The 22,546-nt window shown below is 41.0% G+C and overlaps 1 protein-coding gene across 5 annotated transcripts in view; it reads left to right on the top strand.

The window, feature by feature from the left end:
* The window catches only part of ABCA1 (ATP binding cassette subfamily A member 1), a 135,941-nt gene extending 117,913 nt beyond the window's left edge, over nucleotides 1–18,028 (top strand). For all 5 annotated transcript variants that reach the window (XM_058302588.2, XM_058302586.1, XM_012526704.3 and 2 more), the window contains 13 exons: nucleotides 280–395; nucleotides 501–645; nucleotides 3,522–3,645; nucleotides 4,863–4,992; nucleotides 5,231–5,351; nucleotides 6,150–6,212; nucleotides 6,866–6,972; nucleotides 10,310–10,451; nucleotides 10,794–10,928; nucleotides 12,480–12,583; nucleotides 13,235–13,327; nucleotides 13,958–14,201; nucleotides 14,802–18,028. In XM_058302588.2, the coding sequence (XP_058158571.1) occupies nucleotides 280–395; nucleotides 501–645; nucleotides 3,522–3,645; nucleotides 4,863–4,992; nucleotides 5,231–5,351; nucleotides 6,150–6,212; nucleotides 6,866–6,972; nucleotides 10,310–10,451; nucleotides 10,794–10,928; nucleotides 12,480–12,583; nucleotides 13,235–13,327; nucleotides 13,958–14,201; nucleotides 14,802–14,942 (1,665 nt within the window). In that variant the 3' untranslated portion in view covers nucleotides 14,943–18,028. The remainder of the gene's footprint in view (nucleotides 1–279; nucleotides 396–500; nucleotides 646–3,521; nucleotides 3,646–4,862; nucleotides 4,993–5,230; nucleotides 5,352–6,149; nucleotides 6,213–6,865; nucleotides 6,973–10,309; nucleotides 10,452–10,793; nucleotides 10,929–12,479; nucleotides 12,584–13,234; nucleotides 13,328–13,957; nucleotides 14,202–14,801) is intronic.
* The last annotated feature ends 4,518 nt before the right edge of the window (nucleotides 18,029–22,546 follow it).

Here is a 22,546-nt window from a genome sequence, read left to right on the forward strand (position 1 = left end):
ACTGAGAATCCATCGTTCAGCAAGTTTACTGAGCGTGACACCTCGGCTTAGCTGTTGGAAAGACAGAAAGGGCATGCAGTTTATAAAATCAGCCAAGGGTAAAATGCTTGTCAAAATGTATTGCCCGGTGTTTTGATTAATAGTTTATGGGACTTAATTAATTCAAAGTTGTTCTCCTATGTGTTTATCTGCCCTTTCTTACCCAGTGAGAGTCAAGATTCAGGAGGTGTTGTATATTTGACTTGGGGGTGAACTTGATTTCCTTGTTTTCACTTTCAGTGCAACTACGTGGTCCCTGCCACGCTGGTCATCTTCATCTTCATCTGCTTCCAGCAGAAGTCCTACGTGTCCTCCACCAACCTGCCTGTGCTCGCCCTTCTCCTCTTGCTGTATGGGTAAGGCTGCCCTGTGCGGGGGATCTGAGTGGGTCAGGCGTCTGGCGCCCGATGTCGGAGGGCAGGTGGGGACCTCCCAGTTGACGTGTGTCTCTGTCTCGCCAGGTGGTCTATCACACCTCTCATGTACCCTGCCTCCTTCGTGTTCAAGATCCCCAGCACGGCCTACGTGGTCCTCACCAGCGTGAACCTCTTCATCGGGATCAATGGTAGCGTTGCCACGTTTGTGCTGGAGCTCTTCACCAACAATGTGAGTCCTACAGAAAGAGCGGCTTCCTGTTGGGACGAGCATCTCTGGGAGCAAGGGGACAGGCAGGGTTTAATCCTGATCTTATTCTCGTCTCAGGCATGGGTGCCACTCTTTCCATGCTCAGATTCTCTCTTCCCCTGGTTGATCCAGTACCCCTCTTTCTAGCTTTTCCTTCTGTATCTCTGATCAAGCCTTTTCAGTTTCTTTTGACAGCTTCTTTTGTACTCCTTTCTGTACAAATATTGCTTTTCCAGGATTCCATCCTCTGCCCTCTTTGCTTTCTATTTTAGACACTATTTCTAGGCAGTGCCCTTCATTCCCAAGGCTTCAACCACTTATGGCCGATGTCTTCTGTTGTTATTTCTCAGCTTAATGCCCTTACTCTTGCTCTTTCTCTTAAATTATACTCTTGCATTTTCACCTGCCTCCTGTTTGGCTCCATTTAGTTATTTAACAGATGCCCTAAGGGTTTGACCCTTAGAGTCGTCCTGGATGCTTTGCTTTTGTATTTCCCACATTCAAATGGCAACATCATCAGTTCTTTCTCTTCCAGATCTCTTAAACAGGTTTCCCTCTCCAGTCCTGTTGTCAGTGCCTTTGTCCAAACACCTTGGCTTGGTTGAAAGGCCTTCGGAGGGCACAGCCTTCCTGGCTGGTCCATACTCTCCTCCACTTTCTCAGTGCTCCGTAGGCTTCTGCTGAGCAGTCCCATAAATGCCACCATGCTCCATAGAGCTGGCTTGAAATGCCCCTCCTTCTCAGTGTCTGATAATATCTCATACTCCAAGGTGCAGTTCGAAAGTAAAGCTTCCCTCACCTGCCCTGTGGGAGGTGCCATCTCCCTTCCTGTGTTCCCAGAGCCCTTAGTTCATGTCTCCAGTACAACATAGATCCAATTACATAGTGATTTCCTGTTTACTTGTCTCTCTTCTTTAGAGTAGAGACTTTGCTGTTAACCTTTGCCTCCCCCACGCCCTTGCATACAACACAGCAACTCACTCAGTTGTTGAATACGTGGTCACTGCTGGGTTTTGGGGCTTCAACAAGCTGTAGAGTGTTCAAGAAGAATTTTTGAAAGTTCCCATTTTAAAATGAAACTCAACTCTTGACCTAGATGCAAACAGTATGCTTTGAAAATGCTAGGCAAAGCTTTTGTTATGGATTTGTTTCTGACTAAGTGTAGCCCTGACTCTAAACCTTGTTTATTTCTTTTCCTATTTAGAGCATTATTCTAGATAGTCTAAAGAACAAATTTTCATGATGTTATAGATCTCTACCTGTGGCTGCTACTATTTTTTAATAATAAACTTTATTTATAGAGATGTTTTAGAGTATTTAAAAGTTACATCGAAAAGAATAGGGGATTCACATATACCCCACCTTCTCTCCCTTCCATATTTTCCCCTATTAATAACATCTTCCATCATTGTGGTACATTTATTACACTTGATGAAAAAATATTGAGGCATTGCTACTAACCAAGGTCTATAGTTTACATTATGGTTTACACTTTTCATTGTACAGTTTTATAGGATTTGACAAAATATATGATGGACTGTGTATCTGTTAATGCATTATCATGCGGAACAATTCCAATGCCCTAACAATGCCCTGTGTTCCACCAATTCTTTCTTCCCCCTCCTCACAGAACCTCTGGTAACCACTATCTTTCTATCAATGTTTACAAGTTCTTCTGTTACAATAACAATAATATGTCTACTTTGGTCCTTGGTTGCATTCCCTTCTTATGTTTGTTCATTTCTCAATCTTGGGGATTTTGGGGATGGTGCTTCAGATTGAGATGGGGCTTAGATCTTACTGGACAGATGGAAGGAACTATTTTGCTTGCAGTTGTAGATTCTCTTCATTTTTTGCGATGGGGGTTGTCCATCACCATCATTGTTTTGTCAGTTGTCCTGGGCGAGTCTGATGGACTGGAGAGTACGTTTTGGCTGCAATTCTGCTGAGTTTCAGGGCTCAGCTGGCATGTGAACAGATGGAAGATTTAAGTCTCTAGGACATATATTTAATGGACTTAATGCTAATTGTAGGTTCAAATAAAAGGGGTAGAAGAATCATGTGTAGGGAAATTATAAATGAGTCTAACTCTGTTACATTAGGGAAATAGATTATCTTATATTCCAAGGTAAGGCCCACTGACAAGATGCTGATTTCCTGGGATTGTGTGTCTTGCCAGTAGTGTCCAGATGTCTCTAGAGTCTTGATAAGGTATTGTTTAATGTGGCAGGTAGTGAGATCTGCCCAAGACATGTATAAGGGTAACCCCAAAACATCCTCCTGACTCACTTTTAAATCTCTTAGGCATAAAAACTCTTTTGTAAATGTTACTCCTTTTGGTCAAAATCTTTTCCCAAATACATCCTTGGTTGGTGTTTGGCTTTAATCCTTCGGTGCCGGGGAGTCTCATCCCTGGGAGCCATGTCCCATGCTGGGGGCGTGGGGGATGGGGTGGGGGGAAGTGGTTAGTTTATTTGCTGAGTTTGGCTTTGAGAGAGGCCCATTTGAGTAACAAAGAGGTTTTCAGGAGGTAACTATTAGGCAATAGTTATAGTTAGGCTAAGTTTTAGTTTTACAAGAATAAGGTTCATAAGTCCAAGCATTAATATAATGGCTTGGCATACTGGTCTATTTGCCTTTTATTAGGCACTGCCTGTATGCTCTAGAGCTTCTTGCCACTCTATTTGAGAACACTGTGGCTGCTACTATTTATTGGTATCTGAATCCAAAGGTCCAGTTTGTCCCCAGGGAAACATATATTTTCTTTACTGCCATTTGCACCCTTTGATACATTTTTAATTGAACCACAAATGAGAGTTAGTCTCAGTCTCTCTCTCTTTCTGTCTTATGTCTGTTAGAAGCTGAATAACATCAACGACATCCTGAAGTCTGTGTTCTTGATCTTCCCACATTTTTGCCTGGGACGGGGGCTCATTGACATGGTGAAGAACCAAGCAATGGCTGATGCCCTGGAAAGATTTGGTGAGTGTCAGCAGGGGCTGTGGATGCCTTAATTGGAGATGTCTGTTTGCATGGGCCTTGGACCTTTGGCCTTTGTTTTGGAAAGAGGTGCTGACTGTGCCAGTGCTGATACAGCTGGTTGTGGTGTGCGTCTTGTGACGTGGTCATTTGTCAGTGCCCTGTCTCTGATAACCTGTGAGGAAAATGGGAGGGCAGTTCTGGAGGTCATGCAACTGCTGGCTTTAGCTTGGGCCCAGTGCCTATTGCCACTGGTTGGGATTGTCAGTCATTGGAAAAGACAGATCATTGTAAAATCAGAAGGAAAGATGCAAACTTTGGCTCTATTATGCAAAAATCAGAGACCTGCATATGTGGTCTTTTACACAGTTGATAAAAAGGTAATTTATTGCAGCTATTCTACCTTTGGAGTCTTTAAATATTTTTCTCCCATGGCCATATCACTAGTATTCATGCACTGACTAATGTAGTTAGATGGGGCATGTCATTTAGATATTGAATAGGGATTTTTTTCAACTTGGAAGGACAAGAGCATTATATGAGAAACTTAAGGAATATTTATGTATTAATCAGGTGATTTGAGTCCCTAGGTTACATTATACTCAGTTGAAAAGGGCATCTTTTCAAATCTTTTTCTTATTAGTGAAATGTATAATTTATTAAAATTCTGACCCTGAGAATTATCTGGAATTGAAGGGGACTGTTTTCCTTTTAGTAGATGACTTTTGGAGTGTCTCATTAAGAAGCACACGGGATCCATGTAGCTTAAGTGGTTGAGCACCTGCTTCCTGTGTACAAGGTCCTGAGTTCAATCTTTGGTACCTCCTAAAAACAAAGAACAAACAAATGGAAAACCAGCTCTCACTGGGGAGTAGATGTAGCTCAGTGGCTGAGCGCCTGCTTCCCATGTGTGAGGTCCTAGGTTCAATCACTGGTACCTCCTAAAAAAAATGCAAATGTTAAGTATCTTAGATGAAGTTGCAGATTGAATGCAGCTTGGCTCTGAAATGCTGCTTGGTTGTTGGGTTGCACCATGTTTCCCTGAATCCCTACACCAAATCAGCCTTGGAAGGGCGTGGCCCTCTTGTTGGGGTCGCTCCTTGTTGGGGGTAACAGCCGTTGGTGTTTTGAGGAAGCTTGGCGAATTGGGTGCTCGATTTGAGGAGCAGTCACGGGTGAATGCCTGCGTTGTGACGGGCTCTCGGCTTTGTGTCTCCCAGGAGAGAACCGCTTCATCTCGCCTCTCTCCTGGGACTTGGTGGGGCGGAACCTGTTCGCCATGGCCGTGGAGGGGGTGGTGTTCTTCCTCATCACTCTTCTGATCCAGTACAGATTCTTCATCAGGCCCAGGTGAGCTTTCCTCAGCACACGCGGAGCTCGGCCTGGGGAGGGCCCCGGAGGAGGAGCCCGGGAAACGCGCCTCAGGGTGGCCGGGGGAATGAGCTCAGGCAAACCGGCTTTCCTAACGGGGCATCCTTTCCTAACGGGGCATCCGGGAGCGAAGGGTTTATAGGACTGCCCTAGAGATGGGATCTTTGTCTTGAAAAGGGGTTCCAAGGCGTGATGTTTCTTATCCCCCCCACCCCAGACCTATAAAGGCAAAGTGTCCTCCTCTGAATGATGAGGATGAAGATGTGAGGCGGGAGAGGCAGAGAATCCTTGATGGTGGAGGACAGAACGACATCTTGGAAATTAAGGAGTTGACAAAGGTGAGGCAGGGGTGCAGCCTGTCATTGCTGGCTTTCACTTTTTGTTCAGCTTTGTTTATCAGGAAGTAGCTTTTTGCCAGATCGCTTCGTGAAAAGAGCATGCTTCCTAAAACACACTCACATACCCAGTATCCGTCAATTTAATCTTATTTAAAACGCACCGTGGAGACTCCTTAATTAAAGAAACTCCACTGAGAATCCTTTTGTAATGTGAATCCTCCTTCAAGAATGTATTTGTCGTGTGTACTGAAACCTACTAATATGGTGTATCTAGTCTAAGCAGATGTAGGGAGAAAAAATGGTTGATTTTGAATTTCATAATCCGAAAGGTGTATGTATCTTCACTGCTCAGGAGCAGGGTCTGTTTCAGCACTCTCTTGGTGCCAGAATTTCAGCAGCTCTTTATTTTACACTAAGTATTACATGCAAATCTTATTTTGAGTGCAAATTTCTACTCCTTAGAATCTCTGTAATTTAATTTTTAACCGTCTACAAAATCTTTGTGATAAATAAATGAAAATTTACATAAATATTAATGATTGATAGGTTTTTTAGAAGATTGATATTAGATTTTTTTTTTTTAAGAGAAAGAAATTCACTTTTATTTTGAGAGGCAGTCAGTCAGAAGCTGGTTGCCACAGAGACAGCTCAGGCTCTCAGCACATCAAATATGTGACTTAGTCTTCCCCGTGAGCCTTACTTTGTGGTGTGTTTGGGTTATAATTCCCTCTTCTGCGGTTTCTTGGGATAGCTGTGAGTCACCGAGGCTCATGACTTTGTGGATTTTGTTTGCTGCAGATCTACAGAAGGAAGAGGAAGCCTGCGGTTGACAGGATTTGTGTCGGCATTCCCCCCGGGGAGGTAAAGGCACTTTGATCAAGTTTGCTTTCGACTCGTCCCTGCTTTTGTTTGTCCCTGTTGACTCAGACTGTAGATTCAGTCAAAACAAGAAGGGCTTGTAAGGGGATGAAAGTGGCTTCTAAAGCCTTTTCTGCTTGTGCCTGTGTAATTAGTTACGAGGATCCCCCACCCACATCCCACTCCCCTGTCAGAAGAGCAATTTTGAATCATCTCAGGCAGTTTAAGAACAGCATGCATACACACAACGTGCTCTTGTGATCTGTTCACAGTGATGATGAAATTCAAATGGATTTGAAAAATATAATAGATTTTCTCCTTTCTCATTCATGTTTGTGTTCTTTTATGCCCTTTAGCCAGGCTAGGTGATGAAATTTGACTGCTTGGCTTTCATTGCTATTCTCCACACAGTGACTTTGGCTTCAACCTGATGGCTCAAATAATATTTACCAATATGCCCACACTTAAAATGGTCCCATTATGAATGTATGCTTAAATAACTACATGATTTCTTAAAACCAAGATATTTTAGAGTGATTTGGGGCATCATGTTAAATAAAAACTGAGCTGAAGTGGCTGTCTTAAAAGGGTCATTGATATTCGGATTTCTTTTTTTGCAATTTACTCATACAATTTACCCAATCTTATGTTTTCAGTGCTTTGGACTTCTGGGAGTTAATGGGGCTGGGAAATCATCAACTTTCAAGATGTTAACTGGAGATACCACTGTTACCAGAGGAGATGCTTTTCTTAACAAAAATAGGTGAGACCATTGTTCATTCCCCAATCTTGAGGATTTGGGGATGGTGTTGCCCACTCTCTTCTACTTGAGAGGGAGCTTAGATCCCATGGGGCAGATGGATATAATATCTTGCTTACAGTTGCAGACACTCTGTGTTCCTTGGGTTGGGCATTGTCCATCATCACGTCCTTGTTAGTTGTCTTGGGTAAGTTCAATGAACTGAAGAGTAGGTGTTGCAACTCTTCTGAAATCCAGGACTCAGTTGGCACATGGATGGATCAAAGATTTAAGTCTTTGGGTCATGTATTTATCAAGTATAGTGCTAAATAAAAGGGGCAGAAGAAACAGGTGTAGAGAACCTATAAATAAGTCTAAGTTTTTTACACTGGGGAGCATAAATTCCTAAGTAAGACTGACAGTGTGCCGAATTCTTGAGCTGTCTGCCCTGCTTATAGTTTCTGGATGTCTCTAGAGCCCTAAGGAGCCCCACTGTTTGAGACACTGTTTACTTTTCTACTATAGACTTACTAGTATTCTAGTAATGGAAGAATTCTTATCATTGATGTAAAGGCAGTGGCCACCAGAGGTTCTGAAGGATGGGAAAGGGAAGAATAGGTGTTGTATGGGGTGTTTCATGACATTGGAGTTGTCCTACATGACATTGCAGTGACAGATACGGGGCATTGTATATTTTATCATAATCTACAAAATTGTGTAGGACAAAGTGTAAACTGTAATCAGAGTTAACAATGCTTGAATATGTGTTCATCAATTGTAACAAATGTACCACACTAATGAGGGTTATTTGTTGATGTGGGAAACTGTGGGAAGGGGAAGGAGTGGGGCATATGGGAATCCCTTATAGTTTTTATGTAACATTTATGTCATCTAAAGCTTCTTAAAAAGTAAAAAAAATTAATTAAGAAAATAGGTGAGAAAATAAGGGGCCTGTACAAGCCAATGAGTTTTAGTAAATTTACAGAGTTGTGTAACTATTACCACAATCCAGTTTTAGAACATTTACTTTACCCCAAATCTATTTTTATATATGTGTATGATTGTATTATAAATTGAGATCCTACTGTAGAGTTCCAAATTAGTTTTTATTGTCTATGAATGCATCTTGCATATTTCCCAATGAGTTACATATTCTAAGATGTAGAATTTTATGTAGCTATATAAAATTTCACTATGTTCATATACCTTCATTATTGAACATTTATTTGCTCATTTCCATTTTTGATTATGAAAATATGTCCTTGTTTTCATCTTTATTTCCTCATAGAAAATTACTAAAAGGTCAAAGGATATTCACCTGCCAAATTGTCCTCTCTGAAGTGTTTATCAGTCGATGATGCCACCATCAGGCTATTATCTGAGAATGTACAAGTCACTAGGCAGTCAGATCTTTAGGGTACATCTCCACCTTAGAGACCTGTTAGGCAGTGCTACCCTCAGCTACTTTAAATATGTGGGCTTCTCTGGGCTTTATATATGGAGAAGAGTGGGATAAGGCTGTGATTTTTAAACTTTTTTGACTATAACCCATAATAGGAAATGCATTTTACATCTCAACCCAGTACACATAAAGACTGGAATCAAAGTTTCATCAAACAATGCCTACTTTTATTACTTGATGTGCAGTCTGATATTTCTTCTTCTGTGCTACACCATGTTATTAGAAAATGTTGGTCATGAACCACTAAATTTATTTCACAATCCACTAATGGATAATGACTTATAATTTGAAAACAGTGGATGGGAGATACTAGGGGTTTAGCCAACAGAATCGAAGGGAGCTAGTCGCCTAAGGTACAGGTCAGTCTCTTCCCTCTCTCTTAACCATGTTTTCAGTAGCAATGTAAAGGCTGGTGATGAGAACAGAAATTCTGGAAACAGCAGGCCTAAGCCTATGCTGCTGTTTCCCCGGGCTTGTTCCTAGGACCAGGCTCCCGGGCAGCAGGTGCAGTGTCCCAAGCAAAGCTTTGTCACCCTGACTGGTGGTTAAGAGTTGGCTTGAGCCACAGAGCTGCGAGGGCCAGGCATGCCCCCATGCGCTGGCTGCCTGAATCGCAATTCTGGAAAAGGCTAACCTGGGGGAACTAATCAGATATTCAGAGAGGAATGAGTACTGCTGAAAGGCCAAGTTCATGGCAGATGAGAGGTGGCTAAAGCGCAGCTCTCAGGCTGGAGGTGGACCCAGAACTTCCCTGTATCAGGGATTCCTTTTTTAAAAAAATGTTATTGTGGCAACATAAATGTAATATAAAATTTGCCACATTAACCGTTTTTAAGGGTACAATTCAGCGGCATTAGTTACATTCATAGTGTTGTGCTACCATCACGCCATTCAATACCAGCATCTGTCGTCACCGCAAACGGAAGCTCTGTATCCCTTAAGCAATAACTCTCCCTTCCTCCCTATCCCAAGCACCAGTCAGCTTTCTGGCTCTCTGAATTTGCTTGTTCTAGATATTTTATATAAGTGGAATTGTACAGTGTTTGTGGTTTTGTGTCTGGCTTATCTCACTTAGCATAAAGGTTTTTAAGGTCCATTCACGTTGTAGCCTATATCAGAACTCTAGTCCTTTTTATGACTGAATAATACCCCACTGTGTGGATATCCCACATTTTGTTTATCCGTTGGTCTCTTGCTAAACATTTGGGTTATTGCCACCCGTTGGCTATTGTGAAAAATGCTTCTGTGAACATACATCAGGGTTTCTTAAGGCTTAGAAGACCCCACCACTCTATATAAAATTGTGTCTGTAGGTGGGTTGTTTTTTTTCCTGTCACCAGATTCTCACAGGGTCTGTGATCAAAACAACCTTAAGAACCAGGAGGGTGCTTGCGTTGGGTATTCCTTGGGACCCAGGGGTTGGGAGCACAACCCTTTGGCTGAGTCAGTGTGTGGGTGGCAGGAAGCAGGGGGAGGAGCTCAGCAGAGTCCCTGGGCTGCCTCTGGCCTGAATGGCCATAAGGGGGTACGGAGAAGCCAGGGCTCTAGGTACAGATCCAAAATCTGGGAGGGAGACTCAGTTTTAAAGCCCCAGCATGGTGTGACTGAGGTAGTTGGTAAAGACTCTCCTGCAGTTGGGACAGACCTGGGAATTTTGAAGTGGGATTGAGTCTGCAGATTGAGGGGTTGGGGTATCCACGTGCAGGATCTGGGAAGGGTAGAGGCAGGACACCCAGTGCCAGGTGGGGTGGACGGGCCAGTTCCCCTTTGCCTCTGGCATCCTGGGGCAGAAAGGCTGTACCTTGAGCAGGTGTGCTCGCCGATGCTTTTATCATACGCAAGCGTACTTTCTAGAAATCGTAGGCTAGGTGGCCTCATCAGTTTTACTTTTCTTTGCAGCATCTTATCAGATATCCATGAAGTGCATCAGAACATGGGCTATTGCCCACAGTTTGATGCCATCACAGAGCTGCTGACAGGAAGGGAACATGTGGAGTTCTTCGCCCTCTTGAGAGGAGTTCCAGAGAAAGAAGTTGGCAAGGTAGGGCTTTGATTCTCCTGCATAACCGTTGATGTCAGGCCCTTGCTTCTCAAAGATGCAGTGGCATGGAACCCTGGCTCTTTGCACTGTCTTCTGGGGTGGAACTGCACAAAGGGGGTGGGTGGGGCGTCTGAACTAGCTGGCACACGCTGGAGGGCAGGGAGCCAGTGCTGTGCCCTCCCTCACGAGCCCCCTCCCCCTGCTTTTGGCTTCTCAGCAGTCACCAGGTCTTGGTGATCAAATCCAGTCCCACTCAGTGAAGTAGCTTGCATATGTAATTGCAAGAAAACATGATACAATCACCAGACTAGACAAAAGTCAAGTTGTACTCTCTTGCTCTAGGTTGGTGAGTGGGCAATTCGGAAACTAGGCCTCCTGAAGTATGGAGAAAAATACGCCAGTAACTACAGTGGAGGCAACAAGCGCAAGCTCTCAACAGCCATGGCTCTGATCGGCGGGCCTCCTGTGGTGTTCCTGGTGAGTGTGGTATGGGAGGAAAACTGAGGTTCTGGCCTGAAGGGGAAAACATGGCTTTTCAGACGTTGGGGATGCCCAAGGGAGGTTGCTGCCTGACTACCTCCTCTACCCCCACTCTACCCTGCCCAGCCTGCAGCAGCAGAGGCCTCGGGGAACCAAGGAGAAGCTCTCTTGCTCTCTCCCTTAGCACCCACCCAGGTGGTTCTTCCATGCCCTTTGATACTACCAAATAGAAGTGCTCCGGGGGTCTTGTTTCTCTGGCATGGAGATCCACGTCATGTGTGGCTGAGGCTGGATGTGTGATTCGAACCTGTCTCTAGAACCTTCTTTCTATCCACCTGAGTTCATTGCCTGAAGGTGGAGCATATACACATAGCTTCAAGAGCCTTATAGGGGCACCTGGGTTACCGTTCCTTACACACAGAGGAAAAGGAGAAGTTTGGACTGGGGCAGCGGCCCTCAACCCTTGTTTTTCTGGAGTGGAGGAGCATTGAAGGTATAATAGCAGGTAGTCTTGGGTTGCAGCTTTAATGTTATCCAGACCGTATGGGTCTGTGTATTAGTCAGCCAAAGGGGTGCTGATGCAAAATACCTGAAAGTGGTTGGTTTTTATAAAGGGTATTTATTGGGGGTAGAAGCTTATAGTTAGCAGGCCATAAAGCATAAGTTACTTCCTTCACCAAAGTCTTTTGCCACATGTTGGAGCAAGGGGCTGCCGATGTCTGTGATGGTTCAGGCTTCCTGGGTTCCTCTCTTCCCAGGCTTTGCTTCTCTCCGGGCTCAGGATTCCTCTCTTCCTGGGGCTTGCTTCTCTTTCCTCACAACCAAGCTCCTGTGTGCTTACTTCCCAGGGCTCCAGCCTAAGACTCCAGCATCAAAACTCCAACAGCAAAATACTAACTCTCTTCTTTTGCCGTGTCTTTTATCACAAAGGGGTGGGGACTTAGTGCCCTACTGATGTGGCCCAATCAAAGCCCTAATCATAATTTAATTAAGTAAACGTGAAACTTCAAACATAATCCAATAGCTATTTTTGGAATTCATAATTATATCAAACTGCTACAATCTGGAATTTGTTTCTCTTAAGACTAGCGAGTGTAATATGTCAGGCCAAGCTGGAGTGAGCTAGAATTAAAAAAACAAAACAAACAAACAAAAAACCATGAAGAAAAAGGATTTTACCCAGAAGTTCAGTAGAGATTTCAGACAAAAAGAACTTTAATATATACTTATGAAAAGATTTGAAACTGAGATTAAGTGGCTTTTTTCCATTCCTTTCTGTTTATTTAGAGAAATTTAATTTCATAAAAATTTACTCAGGATTATTTGAGTTTCCTGCGTCAATTAGGTACTTATAAAAGTGAACTGGTTACAAATGAGTATGACACTCTCGTACATAAGGTATGGTTCTTTGTTCCATCTAGAAATAACTAGAAGTTAACAGTAAGCTAGGATTTAGGCTGTTTCAAAGATGCTTCTGCTTTACAAACAAATCTGTACTTGAGATGTGTTTTTTTTTCAGCCACAGTAAAAGACTTTTTTTCCTAACAGGATGAACCGACCACGGGCATGGATCCTAAAGCCCGGCGATTCTTGTGGAATTGTGCCCTAAGTATCATCAAGGAGGGGAGATCAGTGGTGCTTACATCTCATAGGTCTGTAGAAAACACCTGGCTTGGCTTCTTCTAAGTTGTGTGATTTTTAAAAATTTGCCTATATATATATATATATATATATATATATATATATATATATATATATATATATATATAATTTGTCTCTATATGTATAAACTGAAAAAAAAACAGGGAAAAAAAGATCATTGTATAAAAATTTGAAGATACAGAAAGGCCAAGAGATATACAATTATAATCACCTAAAATTGTATGACTTGGAGACAACTATAATTATCATCAGGCTATATATCTTTGCAGACACTTTCCTTTGCAAATCCATATACACAAATATGTACGTGTGCGTGTGTTCCTTTTTATAAATAAAAATGCAAGCCTAGTAAATATTCTGCTTTATGTTGTAAACTTCATTCCCAGGCAGTAAATTTAGATGTGCCATCATTTCTTATAGCTGGATTGTATTCAGTTCGGATATATCCTCATTTATTTAACTATCACCCTTTTCTTGGACTTTTGCATTGTTTACAACTTTTTTCCCCCATTTGTAAAGGATGCTGTCATGCCCTAGGAAGCTGGGAATCTGTTTCTTTGAGATGCCCGATGTCTTGGTGATGTTCTGATGGTTATAGGAGCATGTCTCTAGAACTGAAACCTTGTTTTGTTTTCCCGCAGCATGGAAGAATGTGAAGCTCTTTGCACTAGGATGGCAATTATGGTCAATGGGAGGTTCAGGTGTCTTGGCAGTGTCCAGCATCTTAAAAACAGGTAACAATAGCCCTTTGGGGACAGTTCCTAGGGAGCAAGCTTGTTATTTACTCTTTTGTGAATGTATAAATGGTACTTCTAAAACAAAGGGACATAAAACAGCAAAATGATGTAATGGAAAGAATGAAGCCTTTGAGGTCAACAGGGCTGCATTTAAATTCTGTCTTTGCTATTTACTATGTGCCCTTGGGCAAGTTACTTAACTTCTCTGAGACTCAGAGACTATCTACCTTCCAGCTTTGTTATATAGATGAAATAATTCACACATGCTAGTATGGTTAAACAGGCTTTGGAGTCAGACCCAAATGGGTTCACATCCTGGCTCTACCACTTACGGGGTCATGGACCAGTGGTTCTTGTAACATCTGGGCTTCAGTTTCTCTCTTTGTAACATCTGCCAGACCTCATAGGTCAGGGTGAGGATCAAATGAGATACGGATTTAAAGCACTAAGTATGGCGTCTGACATAGAGTTGTGTGTTCAGTAACTGGTTAGTTCTCTAGGAAATGCATTTCTGGGTCTGTTAAGGACCTCCGTTTTTCATGGCACAAGTTGAGCTCTCAGGGCTAAATATTCTTTTGAGACGTTTCCTGAGGATCCTACATTTATTTTTTATTTTCCTGCTTTCAGGTTCGGGGATGGTTATACCATAGTTGTACGAATAGCAGGGTCAAACCCTGACCTGAAGCCAGTCCAGGAATTCTTTGGGCTCGCCTTTCCAGGAAGTGTTTTAAAAGAGAAACACCGGAACATGCTACAGTATCAGCTTCCGTCTTCCTTATCCTCTCTGGCCAGGATATTCAGCATCCTCTCCCAGAGCAAAAAGCGACTCCACATAGAAGACTACTCTGTTTCTCAGACGACACTTGACCAAGTAAGCTTTGAGCGTCAAAAGAGGGATTTACTTTTTGGGGTGGGATTCCTTCCACCCCACCCCCCAGTTTGACCCCCTAGAGCAGTTTAGACTATTTGATCTCTGTTTTTTACTAAACCTCTCTGAACATGAAAAAGGAGTTGATGCTATTTGAATTATAGGGCTATTTTGAGAATTTATTGTATTAATAATCATAATAACTACCATTTATTGAGTACCTACCACATGCCAGGTGTTTTGCCAGATGCTTTATCCCATTTAAACTATAAAACATGAAATGCCAAAACAATACTGGCAGTAGGTGTTTGATAAATTTTAATTTTCTTACCTTATCCTTTTAACCAAGCCTATATGTGCCAAAATAAATAGATGAACAAAAAATTTGTGACTCGGGGGACCAATCAGAAGGTCAATTTAAATGATTAATTTGCTTTTTCAAAAATCCCCTTACTACATACAACACAGTTTTCTAGCTAATCTATTTATGAGATCCTGTATTCTCCTGTGCGACACCTAATTTGAACATAGGGAAAAATGCAACTAGAATAAAGAGCGAGCCAGCCAAGGGGCATTTATAGAGGTCCATCTTTCTCTTGACAGGTATTTGTGAACTTTGCCAAGGACCAAAGTGATGATGACCACTTAAAGGACCTGTCATTACACAAAAACCAGACAGCAGTAGATATTGCAGTCCTCACATCTTTTCTGCAGGATGAGAAAGTGAAAGAAAGTTATGTCTGAGGAATCCTGTTCACCCAGAGTTGCTGAAAGAAAGGAGGAACTAGACCTTCCTTTGCACCATGTGGAGTGTTCCAGAGAAAAGAGCCAGGAGTTTTTGTGGGAAGGAATAAACTGGATACTGTACTGATGCTATTCAATGCAATGCAATTCAATGCAATGAAAACAAAATTCCATTACAGGGGCAGTGCCTTTGTAGCCTATGTCTTGTATGGCTCTCAAGTGAAAAAGACTTGAATTTTTAGTGTATTACCTTATCCTATATGAAACTCTAGTATGGAACCCTGTGGACATATGGGTTTGAAATCATAAGGTTTTGTTCCTTTGTATTCTGAGTAGGGTTGCAACAGTAATTCATCAAGTAATCATGGCCAGTGATTACCAAAATCAAAAGGCATGCGTATCCTCATTAAGCTGGGCCATGCAAGGAGTCTCCTTTCCTGATGATATGTGCATTGCTGGCAGTGAGTGTACCAGAATTACTAGTGCCAAGTTGCCAGAAAGCCTGAAGCACCACGGTGTGTCATGCACGTTTGTGAGTGAAAGCTGCTCTGCTCAGTCTACTGACATCATTAAATATCAGGTAACAAAATGGTGCCATGAGTGGTTAAAATCCTACTCTGATTTCCTCTTTGTTGAGCTGTTGTGGTGGTAACAAGCAAACTGTGGCGTCTCTAAAAGACCTGATTCCATTGTCATGTCCCTTGCTTGGAGCCAGGGTCTCCAGGGCCATCTTTCTGGGACTCTTTACATGTGCATAGATCCTGGTAAGAAGGAAAGAATGAGCAGTCCAGCTGCTGAGGCTGCAAGTGCTGAGGCCAGGGCATGGGACTGAAGAGTTGGCATAAGCCTAGGGAAGCCTGTGCCCATTTGTCCTGATGGTCTAGTTACACGGTACATTGCATCTCAAGATCTTTATTAACACAAGTGAATTATTATTTCTGGCTTTTTAAATTAATGTAGACTATGAAAAGATGGAGATGTATTTTGACAAAAATCTTTGTAAGTTTTCATGTTATTTGGATTGTTAAATTGTCAGTGACTTCTGAAACCTTAAAATGGACTCTTGTAGAACCCTGTGGTACACAGTCGTCTGACCACACTGCCTCACTAGCTTTATTTTCTCTCGAAAAGTTTGCAGATGGATCGTCTGACTAGTGAAACCACGTGATGGACAGGTCTCATGACAGTATTAGAACTGAGAGTCTTTAGAGTCATTTGAAATCTTCCTGATCTCTGTCCATCAAGTATTTTTTTGAGTATATGCTATAGCTGAGTAAGTGTGTATGTACAATAGGGATGGGGAGAAATTAAGTCTTGTACATTTCCTGTGCCATGCCATTCAGCTTATTGGTTTACAGAGGTTATTTTTGTTGTCTTTGTTGTGGGCAGCCCAGTTTTAAAAAATAGCAACAATGCAAAAGCCAAGAAAAAAGTGTAAGTGTTACTAGTGACACAGGCTAAACAACAAATCCATTCATAGAGTAAACAGCTAGCTTGGGAACCTGTTGAATACAACATGTCCTCATGGCACCTATGGAGTTGTTCGACGCCGTTTAATCTATGGCAATCTCAAATTTTTCAATCACTTCCCTATCAATGAAAAAAATATAAACAGCAAATTTCCTCACATGAAGTATTTTTCAGACTTTTCTAACCTGATTTTTAAAAACAATTTTCAAACTTTATTTTTAGATCTTATTTCTTTAGTCAACATTTTAAAAAATATTTCACTGATGCTTCATGTCCCCATCTTGAAACAAAACAAAAATACTAGACTACTGTTGGCCGAAGTTCAAATGATATTTCAGTATCAATACTAATTTCTTCTCCTTTTTCTAAATTTTTAGAATTGAAATATTCTAAAGATATAGAATTTCATATCTATTTCAAATTAATCTATATTTTCTTTAAAGACCTTACAGAATGTTACATAACTCATTACTTGAAAAGAGGAAATGAGTTTTAGAAATGTTTTTTAAGATGATAAAAAAATATGATAAAAGCATATTTCCAGTAATTGTTGGCATGAGATAGTTAAATCAAAAGGCACTATGCTACCCTAATTTTGGAAAAAACAATATAAAATTTCAATATAGGTTTTTAAAAATCTCTTTCAAGGCTAGAAACAATCTATATTTACCTACCAACTTCACTAATATTGTGTTATCTTTGAGACTGTCCAAATAGTAATCTCTTAAATTTTCCTGTGTAAAATTCCTGTGTAAACTTAATTATGGTAAAAATTTTGCTAACTGTGTGCTCAATCAAGTAAAATTTCTATCTATTCCCTGTGGACTAGAACTATGAGATGTTTCAGAAATTCTCAAAAAAAAAAAAAGTGTTCAGAGTCTGCTTTTGCTTCTTTTGGACACCTTTGGAAACCTTAACAACTGTGAATATGAAAAAAATAAAAACAATTAAAAAGTCTGCTATAAATAAATGCCCAGCACAGTTCATTGTTAAAAACAACCAAACCTCAAACTACTGTATTTTAATGTCTGTACTGAAAGCAGATGCTTTGTGACTATTAAATGTTGCACATCATCCATTCACTGTATAGTAATCATTGACTAAAGGGATTCACACTCTCTTCTTGTGTGATTGTATATATCAGGTAAAATTTTTCCAAAGAGCCATGTGTCATATTCTGAACCACTTTGATATTGAAATATTAATTTGTACCCTTGTTACCATTTACTAGTGATATTATCATACTATAGTAATATTACTCTAATTCTTTTCAAAATTGTTGCATCCGTTTTTATAGAATGTTTATATTTAAGTAAGGATTAAGCGTGCTATTCTCCCTTTTACCCTAGGTTGAAGCTATGTTTTTGTGCTTTTTCTTTACCATTGGCCCTTCATTCCATGCACTTTATGCTGTCTGTAATGGGATCTATTTTTGCACTGGAATATCTAGGAACTGCAAAACTAGACAAAAGTTTCACAATAGATTTCTAAGTTAAATCATTTTCATTAAAAGGAAAAAAAGAAAAAAAATTTGTATTGTCAATAACTTTATACGAAGTATTAAAAGGCATATTTCTATGTTGTAATGAGTCATGAAATAAAGCTGTGACAGTTTTGTTGGTCTATGCTATTTACTTCGTGCATAAGTAGCACCACCTACTGTTAAATGTTATAAAGCCATTACAAGAATAAGGCATGAGTGCTTGTAGAGGGTAAGCTGTTTGGATCAGAATGATCTCCTAATCACAAAAGCAAGCTAAGGGAACTATTCCGAAATAAAGAGTGTTTTGTATTCTCATGATTCAGTTAATTGACATTAAACAAGTTTAAGTGTTTTAGATAAATTTACTCTGGCTAATGATTTTGAAGCAGCAGCAATCTCTGAAAATACTCTGTAGCTAAGCTTATCTAATTACTAAAAACTTGACTTTGTATTGAGGTGGATAAAAAGGCAACCTTCAATGTTTTGATTATTCAACCCAAAATACAAGGACACAATGTGCCGAGTATACTGGCATGGTGGAAGAGGGTGGGCAGTGAGGACTCAGGAAAAGTCGAAAAACGTGGAGAAGTGATACTAATACCAGAGATGACTTCCTTTCTTCCCGTGCAGTCCACATGCAATATGAAGTAGTGCTATGATGAGATGTGTATTTTCCATAGCTAGTTAAGAATCAGAGTCTCAAAAAACGATGTCTGCTTTTTTTTAGTTACCTGGGCCAGTGATAGAACCTGGGACCTCGTATGTGGGAAGCCAGTGCTCAATTGCTTGACCACACCCACTCTTGTCTGCTGATTTTGATACCTGAAGAACTCCATTACAACAGACTAGTTTAGGCAGTGCTTGGCTATATGTGTACCACTTCTGAATGGCTGTGATGTGTAGTGAACAGTTCTTTTCCTGAAGCACGGATCTGAACTCTGTGCAGAAGGATCTTCTTGGCTCATGAGTGAGCCTGGATGACTGCTGAGCATCAACATCACAACTTGGTCCTCTCAATTTGAACTTCAAATTACAGCAACTTATAAATGAAATGACAGAAAACTGAGGTTCTTTGTGAAATATGACAAGGGAGAGGAAAAAAAACTATCGAGAAATGAAAAAGCAGTTTATTTAGAGGAAGATACACAATACCCATGAATCTTGACCAAAACATTCTTCTATCTAGAGAAAGCCTATATGAACATTCATAGATTAAAAAAACTCTGGACCCTTCGGAATGCTAATGCATACATTAGGTACAAAAAAGTATAAAAGACTAGCTTTTTCAGGTGTTTACTATGTTGTCAGGCACTTCTTTTAATTCTCATTTAATGCCTGCCCTATGGAGGAAGCAGTACCATTTTATACATGAGCAAATTTTAGCTGAAAGACAAGGAACCTGTCCAAGATCACATGGCTAATAAGTGGCAGAGGGTTTTCTTTGGTGAAGGTGGGTGTGGGTGTCAGTTAAAATTGTCTTTGTCAAAACAGTTGGGCATCAATTTAGCAAATATATTTTGACCCCTATGGTACACCAGACACTATTATACGTGCTGGGGATACAATGTTGAAGATGAAAGAATTCTTGCTGGAAGGACAAATAGATATGTAGACAGACAAATACAATGAATTTAGAATTCAGACAGCATTAAATGTGAAGAAGAAATTAAAACATGGTTATACAATGATGATGGCCTGCAGTAGTGACATTTAAACTTAGGTCTAAACAAAATGAGCAAGACTCAGTATTTGAAGGTGTACAGGTAGAACATTACTTGAAAGAACACCTTGTGCAAAAGCCCAAGTGAAAAAAGTTTGGAAAGTTGGGAAAAAAAGAATTCCAATGTCTGTTGTAGAGTTAGCAAGGAGAGGAGTGGGAGAGGATGAAATCATAGTGATGGCAGGGACCAGAACTCACTAGGCCTGAAGTCTATGTTAAAATATTTGGATTTTATTGTTAGTGCAGTGAGAAGCCACTGGATAGTTTTACACAGGAGAGTTGAGGGGCTTGCTCTCTGTTTCAGTAAGAATGCAGGCTGCTGTGGGGAGAACGGATGGAGGGAGGTCAGGTAAAAGATGATGGTGGGTTGGATTAGGGAGGTAACAACAAACCTAGGGAGGAATGGTAAGCTTTGGGATTTATTTAGGAGCTAGAGCCAATAAGACTTGCTGATAGGTACAAGTAGGAGATGAGGGAGAGAAGGCAAGGTGACTTTTAGTTTGTAATCTGAACCAGGTAGATGGTTGTGTCAGGAAGGCAGTTAATATTTTAGTCTGGAGCTCAGAGTCAATGATAGGAAGAAGATAAAAAGTGTGGATCATTAGCATATTTATGGTATCTATGCCTTAGAACTTAGAAGAGCTTACTTAAAGAGAGTGAAGATGGAGGATGTGCTTGAGCTCTGAGGCTCAATAACATTTAGAAGAGAAGCCAGCAAGAGAAATGAGAAGAACTGGCAGTTAGGAGAAGAGGATGATGCCATACATTGAAGCTCACAGAATCAAGTATTCTGGAAGAAAGTAGTAGTCAGTTGTGTCCAAAGCTACTGAGATGAATAAGGTAATGGCATAGAATCTACCACAGATTTTGGTGAGAGAGGCCACTGGTTACCTTCATAAGGGGCATTTTAGCAGACTGATGAAGATGAAGGCCTAACTCAAATGGATTCAGGGGCTAATGGGAGGTAAGGAAGGGAAGATAATGAAAATACCCAAACTCTACAGGAGTTTTGCTTGGAAGGGGGACAGGAAACACCAGGACAATAACTGGGTTATAAAACTTTGTGTTCTTTTCCTCTCTATTAGTAGTATAGATTGCCCCTGGGTACCACCTCGCCTTTTTTTTTTTTTTTTTTTTAAATCCGTTTGTTTTTTTCCATGAAGAGCTTTACACACACGCTGGCTAGTTCAAGTCCACCATGGGAAATAGCCTACTCAGACTTGCCCTTTCAAGGCAGAAGCCTGTGATACAAAATTTTCCATTTCTCCCAACTAGCCATCAATAATTGCCTGCCTTTAACTCTCCAAACTCCCTTTTCCGCAGGGTCCAGGGACAACTACTTGTTACTGACTTGACATTTCTCCTGCTGGAGGAATTTACTTCTTTGCAGAAGATTCTTGGAAAGTGGGCATTAAGGTGCCAGAAGTTATGGAAGGGAGTCTAACACTGCTGTTAACATGCTTTAGGTTCATAGGCCTTTGATAACAGAGAATACTATAACTTCATTTAGCACAGTAGCCAGGTTCTTAGGGTTTGCTCAGTTGGTAAAGAGCTGGTGCAGAGAAGGAAGTCCTGGGTTTGAGTCTAGAACGGGTAGTTTAATCATACAGGGATTATGTGGCAGGGTGGAATCAGACCAGATAGGCTGCATATCATATTGTCTTTTTGGAAATAAAATACACATACGTTCCTAGTCAGTGGTATCATCTTTATAACCAAAGGACAATAGTACTCTCTTATTTATTGATGGTAGTCATGGTCAGAACTTCTGAGCCATTTATTTGTGTCTTCCAGGGATACTCTTCAGACTGGATAGTGAAGTACCCCCAATGACAGCCATGTAATCTACTGGCTTCGTTAATGGTGGGAGATGTAGAGGAGTGAGAGATATTTTGAAACTCAAATATCTCATGTTAATTCAAACAACACACACACAGTGAGGGCTTAGTATGTGCCAGGCACTGGTCATACCATAGTGAGGAACATAAATGCCTGCCATCATGGAATTTCCATTCTAGAAGGAGGAGACATACAATAACAATTCACTTAAGTAAAACATTAATTATGGTGTTAACTGACAGAGTGAATGGGCTGGGAAGAGGGATAGAGACTGCTATGGCAGAAACAGTAATTTTAAATAGGGTTGCCAGGGAAGACATCACTGAGGCCTTTGAGTTAAAGACCTGAAGAAGGTGAGGAAGTGATTCTTGCAAATGTATGGGGAAAAGCCTTCCAAGCAGAAGGAACAGACCCTGAGACAAGGGTCTGGTGTGTTCAAGGAAAAGCCTCCCAGACTAAGCCTGAAGCTGAGGGAAAAGAAGAATAGTTGGAGGGGGAAGATGCTATAGACCAGCTCATGTAGGGCCTGGCAGGCCTAAGGCCTAGACGGCTATTCTGAGTAGAGATGGGTTTTAAGCAGAGGAGTGAAATGATCTGGTTTATGTTTTAGATTATTCTGGTTGCTGTGTTGAAAGGAGACTGGGGTGGAGTCAGAGGGCGCAAAAGCAGATCTGTTAAGAACCTTTCCCAATAATTTGGGTAAAGGGCACTACTGATTGGCTTGAACCAGTATGGCGGCAGTAGGGTTGTGAAGCAATGGAATTCTGGATATTTGAGATCTGTTGACAAATATATAATGGGATGGGAGAATAAAGGAGTTAAGGATGCCTACGAGGTTTTTACCCTAAGAAAAAGGAAAGATGAAGTTGTCATTAACTGCTATAGCGTTTTTGGGTGAAGAGCTCTGGGACCTCAGCTTTGGACAGTAAGGTTTGAGATGTCTATTAGGACATTCAGTGCAGGTGCTGATAAGAGTCCTAGATATGATGAAACTGGAATTCAGAGAAAAGGTGTGGACTAGAGGGGTTATCAGCATGCAGGTGGGATTTGAAGCTACTACTGGATAAGATGACCTAAGAGGAGAGTATAAAT

The sequence above is a fragment of the Dasypus novemcinctus genome, chromosome 8 (genome assembly GCF_030445035.2).
Source record: "Dasypus novemcinctus isolate mDasNov1 chromosome 8, mDasNov1.1.hap2, whole genome shotgun sequence".
Lineage (NCBI taxonomy): Eukaryota > Metazoa > Chordata > Mammalia > Cingulata > Dasypodidae > Dasypus > Dasypus novemcinctus.